Source organism: Enhydra lutris, unplaced genomic scaffold (assembly GCF_002288905.1).
Source record: "Enhydra lutris kenyoni isolate GAN:26980312 unplaced genomic scaffold, ASM228890v2 scaffoldscaffold29, whole genome shotgun sequence".
NCBI classification, from domain to species: domain Eukaryota; kingdom Metazoa; phylum Chordata; class Mammalia; order Carnivora; family Mustelidae; genus Enhydra; species Enhydra lutris.
In genome coordinates this window covers 18,838,335-18,858,791 of record NW_019154113.1, presented here as the reverse complement: position 1 = coordinate 18,858,791, position 20,457 = coordinate 18,838,335, and the positions used below count along the sequence as shown (strand labels likewise).

At 48.6% G+C, this 20,457-nt stretch overlaps 1 protein-coding gene across 2 annotated transcripts in view; it reads right to left on the bottom strand.

The window, feature by feature from the left end:
* LOC111152625 (phosphodiesterase 8A) overlaps positions 1–20,457 on the bottom strand; it is a 148,745-nt gene that overhangs the window by 10,978 nt on the left and 117,310 nt on the right. For both annotated transcript variants that reach the window (XM_022511160.1, XM_022511161.1), the window contains 8 exons: positions 18,979–19,049; positions 18,541–18,705; positions 17,244–17,292; positions 16,891–17,026; positions 15,259–15,457; positions 12,444–12,661; positions 10,948–11,080; positions 8,460–8,627 (listed from right to left, as the gene is read on the bottom strand). In XM_022511160.1, the coding sequence (XP_022366868.1) occupies positions 8,460–8,627; positions 10,948–11,080; positions 12,444–12,661; positions 15,259–15,457; positions 16,891–17,026; positions 17,244–17,292; positions 18,541–18,705; positions 18,979–19,049 (1,139 nt within the window). The remainder of the gene's footprint in view (positions 1–8,459; positions 8,628–10,947; positions 11,081–12,443; positions 12,662–15,258; positions 15,458–16,890; positions 17,027–17,243; positions 17,293–18,540; positions 18,706–18,978; positions 19,050–20,457) is intronic.

Below are 20,457 nucleotides of genomic sequence, written 5' to 3'. Positions count from 1 at the left end.
GAATTGGCTACTTCTCTGTCGGTTTGGCTTCATTTATGAGGTGTGTTATCAAGTGTACGCACGTCTATGATTACTGTGTTCTCCTACAGAACTGACCCGTTATCATTCTGAAGAGCCCAGTTTCTCTCTCATAACCTTTTCTATCTTGACGTTTGAGATCAATGTAGCCACTCCAGTCTTTTTTTATATTTACAACTTGCGTGATAAATCTTTCTCCATCCATTTCTGTCTTTGTATGTATCTGTTCCTTATATTTTGTGTCTTTTGTGGACTGCACGTAGTTGGTTTAAAAAAAAACCCAACCTGGGGCACCTGGGTGGCTCAGTGGGTTAAAGCCTCTGCCTTCAGCTCGGGTCATAATCTCAGGGTCCTGGGATTGAGCCCCACATCGGGCTCTCTGCTCAGTGGGGAGCCTGCTTCCTCTTCTCTCCCTGCCTGCCTCTCTGCATACTTATGATCTCTGTCTGATAAATAAATAAAAATCTTGAGAAAAAAAAAATCCAACCTGATGATCTCGTATTTAATTAGCATTTAGTCCACTAACATTTAATGTTAAGTCTTGATGTCATTAGTGGTAGAGCTCCCATTTTACCTTTTTTCCCCTTGTTTGTTCCTGTTTCTCCTTCCTGCCACTTTTGTCTATTTTAATATATCTTAGCATTCCATTATAATGTCTAACTTTTAAACAACACAAGTTGCTCTAAGGATTACCCTATATATCCGTGACTTTTCAGTCTATTGAGCTAATTCATATAACTAGCGCTTCATGTAAGGTGTAAAAACCTTGCACTCATGTACTTTTCCTTTTGCCCCATCCTTTATACATACTCTACAACGCAGTCTTATAACTTTTGCTGAAAATAGTCCTATGTATTTAGAGAAATTAAGAGAAAAAAATACCTTGTAGTTACCATTTTATATTATATATAATATATAATTAAAATATAAACGGTAAATATGTATAATTATATATATATATTTATGTATTTACCGTTTTATAAAGTGTTTCTTTTTCTTTTTTTAAGGGGCTTGAACTCATGACCCTGATATCAAGACCTGAGCTGAGATCAAGAGTCGGACACTTAACTGACTGAGCCACCCATGCATCCGAAGTGTTTCCTTTTTTAATTGCGGTATAACTGATATACATGACTCCGTCCTTGTTCATATGGTGAAATGCTCAGCACAGTAAGAATTTTTTTCTTGTGATAAGAACTATGAAGATCTACTCTCTCAGCAACTTCAAATATACAATACAGGGTTAACTATAGCGGCCACACTGTACATTGTATCCTCATGACTTACTGACTTTATAGCTGGAAGCTTGTACCTTTTGACTCCTTCCATCCATTTCACACACCCCTGCCCTGGCAACGAATAATCTGTTGTATTTATGAGCTTGGTTTTTAAGATTCCAAACTTAAGTGAGATCATAGTACTTGTCTTTCTCTGATTTATTTTAAGATAATGCCCTCAAGGTCCATCCATGTTATCACAGATGGCAAGGTTTTTTTTTTTTTTTTTTTTTTTTTTTTGATTTTGTTTATTTATTTTGACGGAGAGATCATAAGTAGGCAAAGAGGCAGCGGAAGACGGAGAAGCAGGGTCCCCACTGAGCAGGGAGCCTGACGTGGGGCTCGATCCCAGGACCCTGAGATCATGACCTGCGCCAAAGGCAGAGGCTTAACCAACGAAGCCACCCAGGTGCCCCAAGATTTCATTCTTTTTTAAGGCTAAGTATTACTCCATTATATATACATAGTGTGTGTGTGTGTGTGTGTGTGTACTACTTTATCCATTCATGTACTGATGGATGCTTGAGTTGCTTCCATATTTTGGTTATTGTAAATAATGCTGCAGTAAACTGAGAAGTGGATTTATCTTTTCAAATTAGCGTCTTTGATTTTTTTGGGTAAATGCCCAGTACCGGAACGACTGGATCCTATGGTAGTTCTGTTTGTAATTTTCTGAGGGGCCTCCACCCTGTTCTCCACAAGGGCGGCACCAGTTTGCGTTCCCACCCACAGCGCAGGAGAGTTCCCTTTGCTCCACAGCCTCACCAACACTTGCCGTGTTCTTCATTTTGGCCAATCTGACAGGTGTGAGGTGATGTCTACCTGTAGTTCTGACTTGCATTTCCCTGATGAGTCATGCTGAGAATCTCTGCTGTGTCTCTCGGTCGTCTATAGGTCTTTGGAGAAAGGCTCATTCGTGTCTTCTGCCCATTTTTAAATTGGATTAGTTTTTTCCTTGGTGTTGAGCTGTATAGCTTTTTAATATATTTTGGATATTAACCCTTTATGGGAGTTCATTTGCAAATAGTCTCTCCCATCCCATAGGTTGTCTTTTATTATTTGCTGTGCGGAAGCTTTTAATTTTGAGTAGTCTCAAAAAAATAGTATATTTTGCTTGTTTCATAGGACATATATCTAGAAGAATGTTAATAGCTGATGTCAGAGAAATTACTGCCTGGACTCTCTTCTAGGATTTTTATGGCTTTAACTCTCACATTTAGGTCTTTAAGCTCTTTCGAGTTTATTTTGGTGTGTAGTTTAAGCAGTGGTCTAACTGAATTCACTTGCACGTAGCGGTCTTTTTTCCCAGCACTAATTATCGAAGAGACTTTTTCCCATTGCTTATTCTTGCCTCCTTTGTTGAAGATTGACTGTGTAGTTGTGGGTCTATTTCTGGGTTCTCCATTCTGTTCTACTGATCTATGTGTCTGTTTTTGTCCAAGTACTACACTGTTTCGATTACTGTAGCTTTGTAGTCTATCTTGAAATCTGGGGTTGTGATATCTCCCAGTTTTGTTCTTCCTTTTCAAGACTGCTTTGGCTACTCAGGGTATTTTATGGTTCCACACACATTGTAGGCTTATTTGTCTAGTTCTGTGAGTGATGCTGCTGGTATTTTGATAGGGGCTGCAGTAAGTCCATGGATTGTTTTGGGTAGTGTGGACATTGTAACAATAGTTTCTATACGCAAGAGCATGGAATACTTCTCCATTTGTGTTATTTTCAGTTTCTTTCATCAGTGTTCTGTAGCCTTCCGAATACAGGTTTCTCATCTCCTTGGTTAACTTTGTTCCTGGTATTTTATTACTTTTCGTGCAATTGTAAATATTTTCTTAATTTCTCCTTTTGTTCCTTCACTATTAGGGTACAGAATCACAACAGATTTCTATACATTGACTTTGTATCCAGTGACCTTACTGAATTCATTTATCAGGTCTAGTTTTTTTAAAGATTTTATTTATTTGAGAGAGAGAGAAAGCACAAGAAGGGGAGACGGTCAGAGGGAGACGCAGACTCCCCACTGAGCAAGGAGCCTGAGGCGGGGACCACATGGATCCTAGGACCACAGGATCATGACCTGAGCCAAAGGCAGATGCTTAGGCAACTGAGCCACCCATGTGCCCTTAGTGGAGTCTTTTTAAGAAGATTTTACTTACTTATTTTAGAGAGAGAGACAGAGATAGCAAGAGAGAGCATGAGTGGGGAGGAGAGGGAGAAGCAGCCTTGATCCCAGGACCCTGGCGTCATGACCTGAGCTACCCAGGCCCCCTTGGTGGAGTCCTAAGGGTTTTCCGTATGTAATATAATGTCTGCAGATAGTGAAAGTTTTATTTCTTTTATTTATTGTGAAATAAAAATTGTAGAAGTTTTTATTTCCCACCAATCTGGATGCCTTTTATTTTTTCTTCTTGTCTGTTTGCTGTGGCTAGGACTTCTGGTTATGTCGAATTAAAGTGGTTGGAGTGGACACCCTTGTCTTGTTCCTGATCTTAGGGGAAAAGCCTTCAGTTTTTCACCACTGAGTATGAAGTTAGCTGTGTGTGTGTGTTTTTTTTTAAGATTTACTTAGAGAGAGAGAGGCAAAGGGAGAGGGGGAGAGACTCTCCAGTAGACTTAGTGCTCAGTGCAGAGCCCTGAGGTGGGGCTTGATCTCACGACCCTGAGATCACGACCTAAGCCCAAACCAAGAGTTGGACGCTTTACCAGGCGCCCCAGCTGTGGAGTTTTCATATATGGCTTTATTATGTTGAGGTGTGTTCCCTCGAAACCTGTGCAAAGGGATTTTGATCATGAATGGATGTGCTTTGGTGAATGCTTTTTCTGCATCTACTGAAATGATCATATGGTTTTTATCTTTTCTCTTTTGGATGTGATGTATCACACTGATTGATTTGCAAATATGGAACCACCCTTACATCCCAGGAATAAGTCCTACTTGATGGTGGTGAATTTATTTCTTAATATATTGTTAGATTTCACTTGCTAACATTTTGTTGAGGGTTTTTGCATCTGTGCTCATTGAGATACTGACCTACAGTTCTTTTTCTTTGTAGTGTCTTTATCGAGTTTTGGTATCAGGGTAATGCTGGCCTCAAAGAATGAGTTGCTTTCTTTCCTCTTCTATTTTTGGAATAGTTTGGGGAGAATGGGTATTTGTTCTTCTTGAAATGTTTGGTAGAATTCACCTGTGAAGCTGTCTGGACCTGGACTTCTGTTTCTTCAGAATTCAATTTAATTGCTGGTCATTGGTCTGTTTAAATTTTCTATTTTTCCTGGTTTAGTCATGGAAGGTTATGTGTGTCTAGGAACTTACCTATTTTTTTTTTTCTAGATTGTCCAATCTGTCGGTGTGTAATTTTTCCTAAGAGTCTCATAATGCTCTCTACTATGTATATTATGGATCTGTGGCATTGGTTGGTATTTCTCTTTTATTTGTGATTTTACGTCCTCTCTCTCTTTTTGAGAGAGAGGAAATGAGTGGGTAGAGGGGAGGCACAGAGAGAAGCAGACTCCCCGCCGAGCAGGGAGCCTGACGTGGGGGTCCATCCCAGGACCCCAGAGATCATGACCTGAGCTGAAGGCAGCCACGCAGTAGGGTGAGCTGCCCAGACACCCCCCCCTCTCTTTAATGAGCCTGGCTAACGGGTTGTTGATCTTTTCAAAGAACCTGATTTCATTGATAGGTTTTATTGTTTTTTGTTTCTATTTTGTTTGTTTCTGCTCTAATCTTTACTATTTCCTTTCTTCTGCTGGTTTGGGGTTTTGTTTTTTCTTCTTTCTCTTGCTCCTTCAGAGGTAAGGTTAGGTTGAGATTTTTCTTGGTTCCTGAGGCAGGCCTGTATTGCTACAAACTTTCCTCCTAGAGCAGATTTTGGCCCATTGTGTTTCACTTTCATTTGTCTCCGTGTATTGTTATTTCCTCTTTGATTTCCTGGTTGGCCCAGTCATTGTTCAGTAGCGGGTCAGTCAACCTCCGCGTATTTGTTCTTTCCTGGAGTTTCTCCTGTGGTTGACTTCTAGTGTCATTGCTTTGTGGGTTGGAAAAAGATGCACGGTTTTATTTCAATTCTTTCTGAGTTTTTTGGTCTAATATGTGATCTATCCTGGAGAATGTTCCATGTGCACTTGAACACATATTGTTTTAGGATGGAATGTTCTGGATATTATTGGTCATGGATCTGCCTGGTCTAATGTGTCATTTACAGCCATTGTTTTATTGCTGATTTTCTGTGTGGATGATGGATCACTGCTGTAAGTGCACGGTCAAGTCCTCCACTATTACTGTATTACCATTGATTTCTTCCTTTACATTTGTTAATTAGCTGCTTTACATTCCCACAGTTTGGTGCGCAAATAGTTACAATTGTTATAGCTTGTTGGATTGTTTCCTTTATGACTATGTACTGTCCTTCTCTGTTTCTTGTTACAGTCTTTTGTTTTAAAGTCTATTTTGTCTTATACAAGTATTGCTACCCTGGCTTTCTGCTCACACCTATTTGCATGATAAATGCTTTTCCATCTCTTCACTCTGTCTGCATATCTTTAGGTCTGAAATAAATCTGCCGGAGGCAGCATATAGATGGGTCTTAATTTTTTATCTAATCTGCCACCCTATGTCTTCTCATTGTTTAGTACATTTACATTCAAAATAATTGTTGATAGGTATGCATTCATGGCCATTTTGTTGTTGTTTTGCAGTTTTTCTGTTCCTTTCTTCCTTTGTTCTCTTCTCTCACATTAATTGGCTTTATTTTTATTTTTATTTTTTTGCCTATTACAAGTTTCTGATTTGTCGTTACCATTAGGTTATATATAACACCTTATGCATACAGAATTCTTTATTAAGTTAATGGTCGCTTAAGTTTGAACCCCTTGTAAAAGCACTAAATTTTTATTCCTCTTGTCCCCAAATTTTAGGTAGATGTTGTCACGCTAAATATCCTTTTATTTTGTGGAATCCATTGAGGGATTTTTATAGATATACTTAATATTACTCCTCTTGTGTTTCCTACTTTTCTGACTCCTGCTTATGGTCTTTCCTTTCCACTCAAGGAATCTCCTTTTGCCTTTCTTGTAGGCTGCTTTAACCGTGATGAATTCTTTTGTGGGTCTGGGAAAGTCTTTACCTCTGCTTCTATTCTAAATAATAGCCTTGCTGCATATTCTCGGTTGCAGGTTTTTTCCCTTTCAGCACTATGAATGTATCATGCCACACCCTTGTGGCCTACAAACTTTCTGCTGAGAAATCAACTGGTAGCCTTTCGGGGGTTCCCTTTTATGTAACCGTTTTCTTTTGCTGCTGTAAAAATGCTCTGAAGATCACCACTTCGTGGCATTTTATTTTTTTTATTTTTTTTTTTAATTTATTAGGCAGAGAGAGAGGAGGAAGCAGGCTCCCCGCTGAGCAGAGAGTCCGATGCGGGGCTCGATCCCAGGACCCTGGGATCATGACCTGAGCCGAAGGCCGAGGCTTTAACCCACTGAGCCACCCAGGTGCCCCCACTTCGTGGCATTTTAATTACTGTGTGTCTTGGTATGGGCATCCTTCAGTTGATTTTGCTGGGGCTCTCTGCCTCCTGGATCTGGATTTCTTTTTTTTTTTTTAAGATTTTACTTATTTGACAGAGATCACAAGTAGGCAGAGAGCCTGATGCGGGGCTCCATCCCAGGACTCTGAGATCATGACCTGAGCCGAAGGCAGAGGCTTTAACCCATTGAACCACCCAGGCGCCCCTGGATCTGGATTTCTGTTTCCTTCCCCAGATTGAGGAAGTTTTTCTGCCCCCTTTTCTTTCTCTTCCTCTTCTGGGTCCCCATGAAATGTTTATCATACTTGATGGTGTCACTGAGTTCCCTCAACTTATTAGTCTTATTTTTTTTCCCTCTTGATTCAGCTTGATTGCTTGCCATTACTCTGTTCTCCAGGTCACTGATCTGTTCTTCCTCTTTTTATTCCCTTTAGTAAATTTTTTTTTTTTTAAAGATTTTATTTATTTGACAGGGAGAGGGATCAGAAGTAGGCAGAGAGAGAGGGGGAAGCAGGCTCCCTGCTGAGCAGAGAGCCTGATGCGGGGCTCGATCCCAGGACCCTGAGATCATGACCTGAGCTGAAGGCAGAGGCTTAACCCACTGAGCCACCCAGGCGCCCCTCCCTTTAGTAAATTTTTAATTTTAGTTACTGAGTTATCATTGGTTGGTTCTTTATGTTTCTCTTTGCTGAGGGTTTCCCTGAGGGCGACCACTCTTTTCTCAAGTCCAGTTAGTATCTTTATTGCCCTTATTTTGAATTATCCATCAAGCTTATTATCTTCTTTTCCACTTAGATCTGTTAGGATTCTGTCCTGTTCTTTCATTTGAGACATGCTCCTCTACCTCCTCATTTTGTCTCTGTGTTTGGAAATTCAGTTATGTCTCTGCTCTTAAAAGCAGTGGCCGTGCAATACTGGTACACGAGAACCTGGTGCTGTGGGGTCTCCTGGGGGTGCTGCTGTGTTTGCCTTCAGTCCAGGCATCTGAAATGGCTCTCTCTGCCTGTTGTGGGTCTGTCTGAGGCTTGAGTTGGGTCAGACTAGACTACTGCGGAGGCCACAGCTGAACTGGTATGTGTGGTTTTCTTTCCCTCTCCCTGGGGCAGGAGTCACTTTGGGGTGGTGCCACCCAGGCACCCCTAAGCCCACTGATTTTTCAAGTTCTGGGTTATAAGCCCCACTGAGTGTAAGAAGTTAAATCTCTGTTTTTCAAAGCCAAGTGTTATGGGGATTTGTCCTCCTGGTGTGGCGTCTGCTCCCCGTCCCTCCCTACCCTCTCGGATGTGGCATGTACGTATATGCTTTCAATAAATTTGCAAAACTTCTAGCCATTGTATTTTCTTTTTTTTCTGCCCTACAAGAATTTTTTCTACCCGGAGAGAATATGAAGGGCAGACCACAGTGTAAAAGCTGTTAAGAGAAAGTCGTTAGCCCAGGATTCTATAGCCAGTGAAAACATTCTGCAGGAAGGAAGGCAAAGGGAAGCTGATCGAATTACTGGTAAGCCTGTAAGGCAAGCTGTGCTCCACAAGGACAGAATTTCACTTAGCTCTCTACTTCCTGGTGGTCAGTCCCTTGCCTCTAATGGTCTTACTGTGTTTCTCTCTCAAGGAACTTATAAGAGGCTGCATCTCACCTGAGAAAAGTATTCTTCGGAGATGCGTGCGGCCCACTCAATGCACTGCTCCAGGGGCCGGCAGGGGTTGGACACATCCGCGCACTTGATCAGCATCCGCTTAACCAGAGTCCGGTTCTCTGGGGTCCTGAGCATGGTGGTCACGGCTTCTTCATCTCTAGCCACTTCCTGAAACATGGGAGAACTCGATCAAAGTGGGTTCCTTGGTACCGAGCCCTTACAGATGTGGCACCACTGTACACATCGGAAGGCCCTGACCAGAATCGACAAGTGAAATGCTTCATGGAACAGTGAGGAGTATAATCTGAGCCTTGAGCTCAGCCCCACACTTGACAAAAAGGGAAACTAAGGCCCAGTGAGATCCTAGCAGGACCCGAGTGTAGAGGGTACTACTGGCGGTTGGTCTTTGTACCCCTCCCCCTTCCGGGCTCTTCTCTCCTTCCCACTACAGATAGTGAAATAAAACTTCTTTGTTCTAGCTCTACTGCTCTCCCGTGGGACAGGAGCGTTTATTATGCCGCCTTAATAAAAGAAGTCAACTGTAAACATAAAAGGTTTCTCTGCCCTCTCACCAGAAGGGACCTGCAGTGCACCAGGCTCCCTGCCCTGCACAACCCAACCCCCGCCCAGTCCCATGAGAGCTGTGATCGTGAGAACTAGCGGCAGCCGAGGGTCAGTCTATCAAGGTTGTCAGATGCAGGGTTACCTCATGATTGTCGTTCTCTTTTGATCTTCACTCACAAAAACTTACAGTCGGCATGAAAAGCAGTATCATTTACTATTGTATTTTATAGATGAGGACACTGGGACCCAGAGAGGCGAAGAGACTTGTCCAGAGCTACCCAGCTAACCCAGGATAAGAACTTCAGGTCTACCTTTAGTTCTGGGCTCTGTCTGTCCACAGTATCACATGCTGTCTGGGTTAAAGGAAGACCACTGGCGTGGATTCTGAACCTGTGGTCTAATGGGCCAGGTGGCTAAGCCCCCCCACCCCAAGCAAATTCAGGTTGGAAGAGGGAGCATTAAGGCAAAGAGCGCTGTCAGAGACAGCAACCAGCTAGTCTCTTCATGCTTGCCAGAGAGCTTAGCCGTGTGATTTCAGTGAGTAACCACAATGGTCTAAAAAGGCCTGATGGGAACAGATATGCCATTAAAATGCCCATCCAGAGCCCAGGCTGCCTGTTCCCCGGGAGAGTGCACATGGCCAAGGCTGCCTTCATAGGTCCCCTTGCCCCCAGTTTCCCAGCACCAGCCACTTCGTGTTGACCCTTCTCTCTCCAGCTGTGTGACTACGGTTCAGTCCTCGCAGCTGTAAACTACTTTCTTTCCTAGGACTCTGTCCCTCCTCTGCCTGCTCACCAGGTTGATTTCCAGTCTCAGAAGTAACCCCAAGTCCTTATGGAGGAGAGCTGGAACCTGGGGCCTACCCCGACCTGGCCCAAGCAGTGGCCTGGATGACATGCTATCCAGGATGGCAGAGCTACTAAAAGAGGTTGGTGGCGGTGCTGCCACACTGGAAGACCGTGGAAAGGAAGTGAAGTCAGAAGCAGAGCCGGAGGACAGGGGTGGGCGAAGGAAGCAGAGTTCCCAGTGGGTTTCAAATCATGTTGAAGAGGAACCAGTAGGAAGGGGGTAATAAGCTAGAAAGCCGGGGACAAAGGCCATAACCAGATGACTTGCAGGAGTCAAGTGGGGTCAGAATTCAAGGACTGGTGATCCTAGCCTCACAGGATAAACCATCCCTGTGCCTGGTCAGACTCTTAGGACGTTGACAGGAGGCGGGAGGAGGGCCATGGAGAAGACCAGGAGCTGGGGCTAAGGTGTTCGGTGGCTGTGGGGTAGGCGGCAGGGCCTCGAAGGAAGAGGGTTCATGAAAACAGATGCTGCAGGTGCGGATCTCACCACACCTTGTCCCATGCCCACCTGTCCTGTGCCCTCAGCTTCATTCCGCCCATTCTACAGCCAAGGAAAGGGGGAAGCACAACTGGGATGGGAACGCCACTGTCTGCTTCCTTGGCTGTGGTCTCCTGCCGGGCAGTTTTTGTGGACTCCAGGCCTCAAGTCCAGAAATGATGTCCAACAATACCGTCACCCTTGGGACCAAAGTGCAGGGTCTTAATGCCCCCGCCCCCCCCGGCATTATGGAGACCAGCAGGGGAGAGTGGATGCTGCCACAGCAGGTGCACAGCGAGGGTCGGGGGGAGACCTCAAGAGGTCCAACTGACCCCGGAATGCCCAAAGAGGGGGCGAGGGGCGAGTGTGAGAATGCGCACAGGCATGGTCCCCCCACCTCAAATCAGCTCCAGTTTCCACGTCTACTTTTGGAGGTCTTTTTTCCTGACAAGCTTGTATACTTTAATTTTTCAACCACTGGAAATGAAATCCAAGGGACCTACCTGGGAGCCCTTCCACAGCTCGTCACCTCTTCCACTCCATTTCCCCACAACACACAGGAATGAGGGACCCACACACAGACTCTCCTCCTTACCCCATCTGCTTCGAGCGCCGCCAGGGGCTTGTTGATGCTGTTGACAAATTTGTTGACGTGCTCAAAGTGCTTTGTCATTTCTGTGGCTAAGACCATGTCGATAACCCCCTGACGCAGCGTCCGGTAGTCGTTCCTGTTTCAGACGACAAACAAGAGGGAGCTACCGCGGACTTGTCCAGGCCAGACAGATGCTCCTCCCAACAGTCGGTATCCAGGACAGCACCCGCTGTGCTGAAATTCTAGCACAGCAGGAAGTCCCGGGGGGCACACTTGAAAGCAAGATCATTAGCAAGGGGAACCTGAGCGGAGGTTAAAATCACGACTTTAAACAGGTGCGATGTTCATCCTTCTGGGGCATAAGGCACATAATTCTTAGAGCAAGAAAACATGGTAGGGTGAACAAGGGCAGACATCAGTGGTTATGACAAATGTACCGAGAGGGGCCTTGAGATCCAGCAACTGCGGCGCCCGGACGCTGAGAGGGTAGACAGGCAAGAGTTGCGTCCCTCTCCCTCCAGCCCTTGTTTCCATTTAGTCATTTTGTGACATTAGCTCTGTTCAACCCCTTTTCTCCAGTCACCCCATTGCTTTCCCGGGGGACAACCCAGGTGACCAGGTCCTGTGTATTATTCCAGAGCTAACTGATGTCTGTACCAGCAACTATGAATAAAGCCTGCAATTCCAGAACATGGCAAAAGAGTTCTGTAAAATCAGGAATCTTTTTTAAAATCTCCCTATAAAACGTTTCTTACCAATCCAAATTAATGTCTTCGACCTGGTATTTATGAAGTCCCTCCCACAGACCATGCCAGACACGGAGGGTACAGAAAGGAACGAAGGGCAGTGGCTACTGTGGCCGTACGGAACCTCAGAATCAAATCAGACATGAGCCAAGTAATGAAAATGATGATTTAAACATGTGGTAAGTGCTGTGAAGGAACCTGGCGCTGAATAACTAGCACGAGGGGTCAGGTAAGGCTTCCTCGCAGTAACACGTGAACACCGACAATGCCGAGAAGCGTGCTGGGCCCAGGAGGGCGGAGTGGAGTGCTTGGAGCAGAGACGGAAGAGGACGGCTTCTCTGAGTCTCGAGAAGCTCAAGATGTCAGCATCGTACTTTGTCATCTTGAAATGTCAAGACATAAAAGAGCTGAACCTTGAAAGCATCGTGCTAAGAGAAAGGAGCCAGTCCCAAGAGGCCACACATCGGGGGCACTTCTGTTTATGAGGACATGTGTGGAACTGGCAGATCCACGGAGACAGAAGGTGCCTCCGTGGGTGCCTGCGGCTGGGGGACTTGAGTGGGACCCGGGAAGTGACTGTCAACGAGTCTGAGGTGCTTTCTGGGGAGGATGGAAACGTGCCTGAGTTGACTGGGGTGACGGCCGCACAACTGGAACTATCCTGACAGCCACTGCACACATGGAAGGAGAGAACTCCGGACCACGCGACCTGTACCTCGGGGACCAGCGTGCTCCCCCGCCCAGCACTCTCACCTCTCCATATTCTTGAAGATATTGCATTTGTCATCTCGGGCGGTCAGCTGGAAGGCCAAGGCCGCGTGGTGGCTCTCCAGCACAGCAGTGTCATTATACAAAATGGCCAGCTCGCTGCCGGCATTGCACAGGAACGAGTTGGTTCTCCCAGGGTGGTCCACGTCGTGGATGGTGGCTGCAATGAGGGCCGCGACCTCGTCGACCGGATCTAAAGTTTGCTGCAAATGAGAGTCCTTTTAAAAACGGGGGCACAGCCCTGGAAGCAGGGAAGCCTTCTGGAGAGTTTTCCTGCTGCCCTACCACTTGAAGGGAAAAATATCCCCGATTTCTGAAAAAAGCACACTGTTAAGCAAATCCTGTGTCCCTACCTCCCCTGAGCAGCGGCTACATGTTTGTACTTGTAAATTAGGGACCATCACTGACTCCTGGTCTCACACACGTTACACACTTACAAGTCCGAAGTGTCCTCCGCACACAGGGGTCACCTCCTCAGCCAGCCTAGCTCTAGACCCATCACAAAAAGTCTGAGATACTGGCCCCCCTGCTGGTGCTCTGTCAGGATGAGGTCAGCCTTTTGTGAGTTTGGTAAAATTATCTGGAAGTTCTCCATCATTTTCAAGTCTTTTCAAGGCAGGCGTTTAATGGATTTGCCACCCAGGCACCCCGTGGGTGACACTTTTTCATTTAACCTTCAGTTACTAAATTCTAGTTTTGTTCTGTGAAGGTTAAAAAATGTACCTATGAAATTCTGACGTTCATCATGACATTCGTTGTGTCCTAGAAGCTCATATTTGGAAATACACTACAGACACTTGAAGGTATATTTATAAATCTGTATTTATTTAAATTGAAATTCAATAGTTTTAACTTTAAATTAGTGAACTGTATATGACTTATAGCTTGATAAATGCTGTTTAAGTTAGCTTTCTAAGTGCGTATTTGCATGTTATAGTAGTTCAAAACAATTATAAAAAAATCAGGCTGTCTTTATATTCTGATCCATATTGACACAGACACCCCCCAAATTTGTTTTCGTGCTCTGTAACCAGTCCTCTCTGGACTCCCAATTCTGCCTGCGGTGTTGGTCCTGAGCTTTCCTTTTAAAACTAGAGGGAGCAGCAAAAGGGCAGGTGAAAGACCCAGCTCGTCTCACCTCTGGGGCCCAGACTTTGCTGCTCCGTGTGTCCTTGTGCTGTTACCCTTCACGCTGTCCTCTCCCCCGCACTAGTCCCCTGTCGCAGAGGATGAAAGGGAACGAAATGGGAACAGCGGACGTGTGCCCTCTCTTTGCCTGACGGTGGCTCTGTGGGGCCGTCCCCAGACGCCAGGATACCAGGCAGTGACATGGCGCCGTCTCCCCCATCAAGAAGCCCTGTTCTCAGACACAACACCCACGGTTGGATCCTTCTACTCTTGAGTTCTTCTGAAAGTGAAATGGTGACGCCACGGCGCTCCCTGGCCCCTCTGACCCACTTCGGAAGCGTGTGGATGGAAGGGGCACGAATACTTCGGAAGTTCTGCGCAAGTCCAGCTGCTGCTTTGAAAATCTCCCTTGCGAAATCACTTACGATGTGGAGAGCTTTCTCAGGAACTCGCTTTGGGAGTGGACATTCACATTCCACAACGGAAACCTTCCTTCTGTGAAACTCTTCTCATCCCTCTTTTTCTTCCTGCCTCAAAGCTGGGGCTCGAGTTGCCAGACAGCACCCCAGGGGGACTCTGAGCCAGGTGACCAGCCACCAGTAGGGGCCAGTGGCCCCTGCACTGACTCAGCGGAGCAGGACAGACCAGCTGTGCAATGCAGCACCTGGACCAGTTAGCAGAAGTCCGAATACCTGGATGCAGTCATCTTAGGAGCAGCCCCACGTGAGGGGGCACATGGAAAAGGGGCATCGAGATCAGTATCGGGGCTGGGGGGACAGTCCAGAAAGGTTCCCCGGAGAAACAAAGGCTGGGATGGATCACTGAAGGGCAGCTGGGACACAGGGAGCCTGGAGCAGCAAAGGGAACAGCACAGCCAGGGCAGGAGTGTCGGGAACCGCAGGGGTTTAGCGTGGCCCACGAGGGGCCTGGGTGTCGGAAGCCTTGACCAACCCTACTGTTTCGGACCTGCAGGAGGCAGGGAGCCACTGCTGGGAACAGCATGGTCCGCTGTGCTGGCAGCGGTGTGGGGGAGTTCCACGGGAGGCCTGGGCAGAAGGGCTCCAGTGCTCCCGGGGAGAGGAGAAAGCAGGGCCCTCGCTAGGACAGCAGCAGGGGCGTCACAAGGTGGGCTCCAGGTGACAAAGTCACAGACCTACTGGATGACTTGGGCTTGGGGAGAGGAGAGAACAGAAAATGCTTCCAGGTTTCTGACCTGTGTGTCCTTGGCTGATGGAACTCCAGCCCGGGCCAGCAAGCCCAGGTGGGAACAGCGCTGGGCGAGGATGAACTTGGCCTTCAACCCCACTGACACAGAGGGATGGGCTGGGGGTGCCTAGGGTCTGTGGGCTCACGGGGCACCTACAGACACATTGCTGCCAACTAACCATTCTGGCAGGTTTCCTCCCTGGGGACCCATCTGCTGCTCACACTCTCACCAAAGAGCTGGGCTCGCGTCATGAGTTAACCCTTCAAATCCGCGAGCCGCAGTGCAGCCTGCTGGCCAACTTCCCCTGTGGCCGCACCCTCCCAGGGCCGGCGGGGGTGGGGTGCGGCGGAGGGGGCAGACAGGTGGGGATCCCCGGGGCAGTGCCCCCCGCAGAGCACACCGTGGAGGTGGAGGCCGCTGGCCGCTGCCCCAGCCCTCCAAGCCCGGTACGCCCACACAGCTCACCTTTATCCTCTCTTTGCACAGAAAGTAGGCAGTGGCGTGAAGCACGTCGGCAGAGTGTGTCGAGTTGTGGTAGGGGTTGGAAGAGTGGTAATTGGCTTCAATGACCTGCAACCACGATCGCAGCGTCGTCTCGGAGCAGTTCAAGAATTCACAGATTCCGAAGCGAGCAAACATTTTGAGACCAAGATAAATCAAAGGCCTGCAGAGTAAAACATGCCCGGCCTTAAAACAAAGGAACAGGCCAAGTGTTGGGAGCCCTGAAGAGGTTGAGACCCAACCCGCGGAGAGGAGCCGGCCTTCAGAGCGCGGTGCGGGCAGTGAGGGGGGCTCGCCTGAGTGGCGCGGGACGGGGGCGCCCTCTCTCCCAGCAGCTGCCAACCGCGGCCGGCGCCCAGGTCCAGCTCTCCCCGTCCGTGCTCCCCACGGGCTGGGGTGAGGTGTGCTCACCGCCCCCCTTCCTCATTCAGACTTCCGCTTGCACCTGCAGATTTCTCAAAATCAATGTGATGCCAGGCGTGAACCCTAGCCTCGCCCTTGCTCTTGCTGGACCCATCTTATTGGCCAGAGGTCCTTCTAGAAGCAAGTAGCACTTTTTGAAGGCGGCATGGTCACCTGCCATGGTGGGGGCCGCAGCGGGAGGAGGTCTTCCCTGAGAAGGTGACCCACAGGCCACCAAGTCACGCCCTTCCTTGAGAAGTTACCTCAATCCAGCATCTGGCCTTCAGCTTGGAAGGTCCAGGAACGGCTCTGCTGAGGCAGGGTCCTGAGGCCAGTAGGCTCACAGGGTTTGAACCGACCTGCCTTGGCCTGATTCCCATAAATGCAATGTCACAGCCTGTGGGCCAGGTGCTCGGAGATTCGTTTGCTATCCTTTCTACTGTCCTTGCCCATGTAGGGTACACGGGAACAATATACCAGGCTGACTCCTGGTGAGCACAAGGAAAGGGCACAGATGTCTTGGGGAGTCTCTGGGACAGAGCGGAAGGAGATCTGAAGAGTTAGCTATCCCGTGGCCCCACAGAACACACCTCTCCTGTGGCTGCCCTCTGGGCCTGGCCAGGTTCAGGGCCCCACCACCTGACAGGGCAGCCTTCCCCGTGTGCCAAGTCAATAACACCCCTAGGGCCAACTGCTCTTTTCCAGCAAGGTACAAATCAGAAGATAAAAATCCAATCCCACCCCGACTCCCTGTGAGCACACCCGCATCAGGATGACTGGAATTCTGAGTGTGTCTCCGGGACTGTCACCAACACAGCAACTGCGATCTGGGGACAGCTCTTAGCAAATGTGTCTGTGTGTTTCTTACTGAATTCTAGCCTCTGAGTGGGACTCTGTGCTGCTGTCTTAGCACATCACCGCATACGGAAAACTAATACTCGTATTTCACAGGAGAAACCTGTGCCACTTGGAGAGGGTAGGTCACCTGCCTTGAATCTGCTGTCTCTGTGGGAGTCGTGACCCGGCCACCCTCCCATCCCGCAGAAGCCCAGGCCGTCAGGGGCACCTGCTGCCCAGCTCCTCTTTCCAGAGCCGCCGCCTCTGACGCTTCGGCTCTGGGAGAACCACACTCCTTGGACGGCTTTCTCCACAGAGGCCCTCGGAGCCACGCTGTGTGTCTGCGGGCGGACTCACCTCTTATGTGTGGCGGCCTCCAGTTCAAAAATATCGAAGTCCCAGTACTCCTCGTTCTCCATGGCCCGCGCGATCCGTGGGGGGACATCGTGAAGGGAGATGGGGGTGATCACACTGCTGGGCAGCTGCTGAAGGCCTGCACGGGGACGTGGTTTGGGGACAGAGTTAACAGGCTTTACAGGACTTGCTGCTCCGGGGCAGCTGCTTCATTCCTGCGGTCTGTAGGACATACTGAGAAACTTGTTGCTAATGAGAAGAATTGACTGAAAACCTGACTGGAAAATCTGTTCTCATCGTTTCAGTGTCACTATAGTATTAACAGTGTCCCAGAAAGTTAAGAAGTTAAAACTTACTTTTTGTTGAAAGAACATACTCATTCCCGGACAGTCTTCGCAAACCATCCTGATAAAAATCAAGGAGACAAGAAGAGAAGTCATAACTGCTCTTTACTTCTTGAGAACAGTGGGACAGTCGGCTCCCGAGGAGAGCGGAGGGCAGCCTCTCCACCCTGGCGCCCGGAGCTCCCCTGTGCGGACGGGACTCAGTCACCGGACGTCGGGAAAACCGGCTGAGCTCAGGGGCCGAAGCAGCGAGGCGAGCTCAGGCAAGGCCCCAAAGCCCAGCATCGCTGGCAGCCCTCAGGTCTCTGCTCCAGTGTCTCCCGGACAACTGGCCTCTGCCCTCGAGCCTCTCCCGCCACTTCCTGCCACCCTCCTTACCACCCGGGACATCCGCTTCCTCTGGAAAAGTGGATTCTTCTAGGCCTTGCACACTCACCGAGCCCCCTCGCTGCTTCTCCGGCTGAGAGCCCTCCCACCACGGCAGGAGCCCCTAGCAGCCCTCCCTCGCACCTCTCCTCTCTTCCCCTCACCCCAGGATATGATCGCACTCCACCCCACTCACTTTCATCCCTCACCTACGGGCTGGAGGTGCAGGCTAGACCGTGGTTGGACATGACCGTCCCTGGAACCACTACACCACAGCTCACTGCCTACAACGTTGTTTTTAAGAAGTCAAGTGAGCTTCAGAAAGCAGACACTGGGAGGAGAGAGGAGTTGGTTTTGGTGTTTTTTGGTGCTAGTGAGGAGGTGAATTTTCCTTCTGACCAAGACAAGAGGTGACGGACAGCAACAGAATGACCGGTTTCCCACAAAGCAGACCACTCTGCTGGATGGGCTGGAGGCCTCCAGGACCTCTGAGAGCCCATGGTCCGAAGCACCAAATCCGCACAGGGTATTCTGGAAAGACACCAGACCCCACCCCCTGGGGCCCCTTCACGCATACGTGGTCTTTCTGTTTCCTCGTTTGGTACGGAACATTTCAAAATACCTATGTCTTCTGCCCTAGTTTTCAAAATCTTTAAAATAATGAAGGTTTACTTAATTTCCTCCTAGGGGCCCTAAGCAAAACTGGAGAGCCCAGCCCAGCAGACTGTCTAGAACATGCTCCTCCCTTCTCTGCTTCGAGCTGGGGTCTCCCTGGGCGGCAGGCCACAGGTGGGCGAGCAGCAGGCTCTGGCTGACGGCAGGTTTGGGCCTCAGCTGCGCCCTGCCCACAACGCTCTGCGCAGGCCAGCCGGTACCCAGATGACCCCTGGGAACATAGACAGCATCAGGAGGCTCTAGCCAGCAGCCGGCCAACTGTACTTACAGACACTAAGCCCCCAACGAGGTCGTTGGCATGAGGATCGTCATCCTTAGCACCAAACTGCGGTGAGTATAACTCAGTGGTTCTCAGAATTTCCAGCACACGGTCTAAGGCTTCTGTCACAGGCATGGGGCTGCTTTCCTGGGCAGCATTGATAATGTTGATGACCTACACGGTAGAGAAAAGACATGAGTTTCGTAACCTCACAAATAGTGGGAAAGCAACCCGGAAGAGCAGGCTGGGCACAGTGCTCAGGCTAACTTGGGACTAGCCTCAGTGTTCATGTCCCACACATCCCCTCTCCTTAGAGAAGCCCACTCCCTACAATGGGGGGGGCAGTATTATGGCTATGGGCCTGCTTCCTCTCATGAGAAACCCTCAACCCCGGGAGCAAGGGCCTTCCGTGTGGGCTCGGGGGAAGAGCAGCCACAACTGCCCCACCTTGGTGATGGGCGCCTCGATCGTCATGGAATGTATCCGGGCCATGGAGGAGTGTCGTCTCTGGCTGCCACCTGAGGAGAGACCACATGACGCACAGATCAGGGTACGTATGGCCCAGGCACCTGTGTGTTGACCACTGAGGGCTCTGGGCCCTCCCTGGCTCCCCCCACTCTCCCCCCAGGCCTCCGCGGGCCCAGCTGCATGATGAAGGGGCAGGACCGGAACTGCGTGTCCAGCACGGCGGCTGCCCCATCCCTGCAAGCCCGGGGTTCTGGCAGAACCAACTGTGCTTCCTTCAGTCCTAGGCACTAGGATGCACGTGCCCCCGCCCAGACTGCACTTCTGATGTCACAGGCCAGAGGAAAAACAGAGGAAACAATCTAGCAAGTCAAGGCCAAACAGTTAGCCTCTTTCTGCATTTATAACAATAAGGCTTTTAATATTGAGCTTGCCGCTATCCAGGAGCGAAAAGTTCTGGAAGACAATGCCACACAGGCTCTTTGTTTCATACGTGGCAGGAGCAATAAACACAATTTCCCATTAACTGAAATACAGGAGTTTTTGTTTAAATTTCTCAAGGCACCTTTTGGTGCTCTCCCCAGTGATGCTTAATCTACTGGAGATAGGCGGCCAGTCTGAGGCTCTGAGTGCGCTCATGTTCTGTTGCTTCTGTCCAGACACGGCTCCTCCGGGGTAAAGCAAAGGTCGGGCAGTGTCCAGGCAGGAAGAAAACACACACATAGAGTTCTGTGTGTCTGCCTGAAAGGCCCACTGTCAGGCCACATGCTGTTTACCACACGCAGCCCCACAGCCTGATGCGTCAGCCTTGGTTCCCCAGACCGAGGTGTAACCAGCAGTGGAGAGCACGGTTCGCCCACTCGGGGTTCTGAAGTGCTTTCAACCTGGGGACCCACATCACTGCTTACCTCTCATTTTGGTGACCAGCATGTGGTTGCCAGTTTTCTGTTCTACCCAGTAAGGTCATCGAACCAAAAATAAAAACCACTGTTTTATCGCTACATCATGAAAGGAGCTGGTCTCATTTAAAACCATCATGAAAGTGACATAGGCTTATAAAAATGAAACAACAGTATGAATAAAGTGAGGAGAACTTTGGGGCACAGAGTCTGCCCTGACTGTGCAGAAAGTCCAAATGAATCTGCAAACATTACTCCAACAACTGGTGACCAAGTTTATTGAGGTTACTGGGAACGGCAACAGTCTAGTAGACAACAGTCAATTCTAGTTCCACACTAGCAACAAACCATTAGAAATTGAAATAGAAAACACCAATATGAAATCATCAAAACCCACCAATATTTAGGAATATATGTAAGACAAGACATGTAGGATTTACACACTGAAAACGCAAAACGCTACTGAGAGAAAATAAAAGCGACCTGAAGGGAGACACAGAAGGCATCCGAGGTTTGAAAGACTCAGTATCACTGAAATTTCCTCTTTCCCTAAATTGATCTA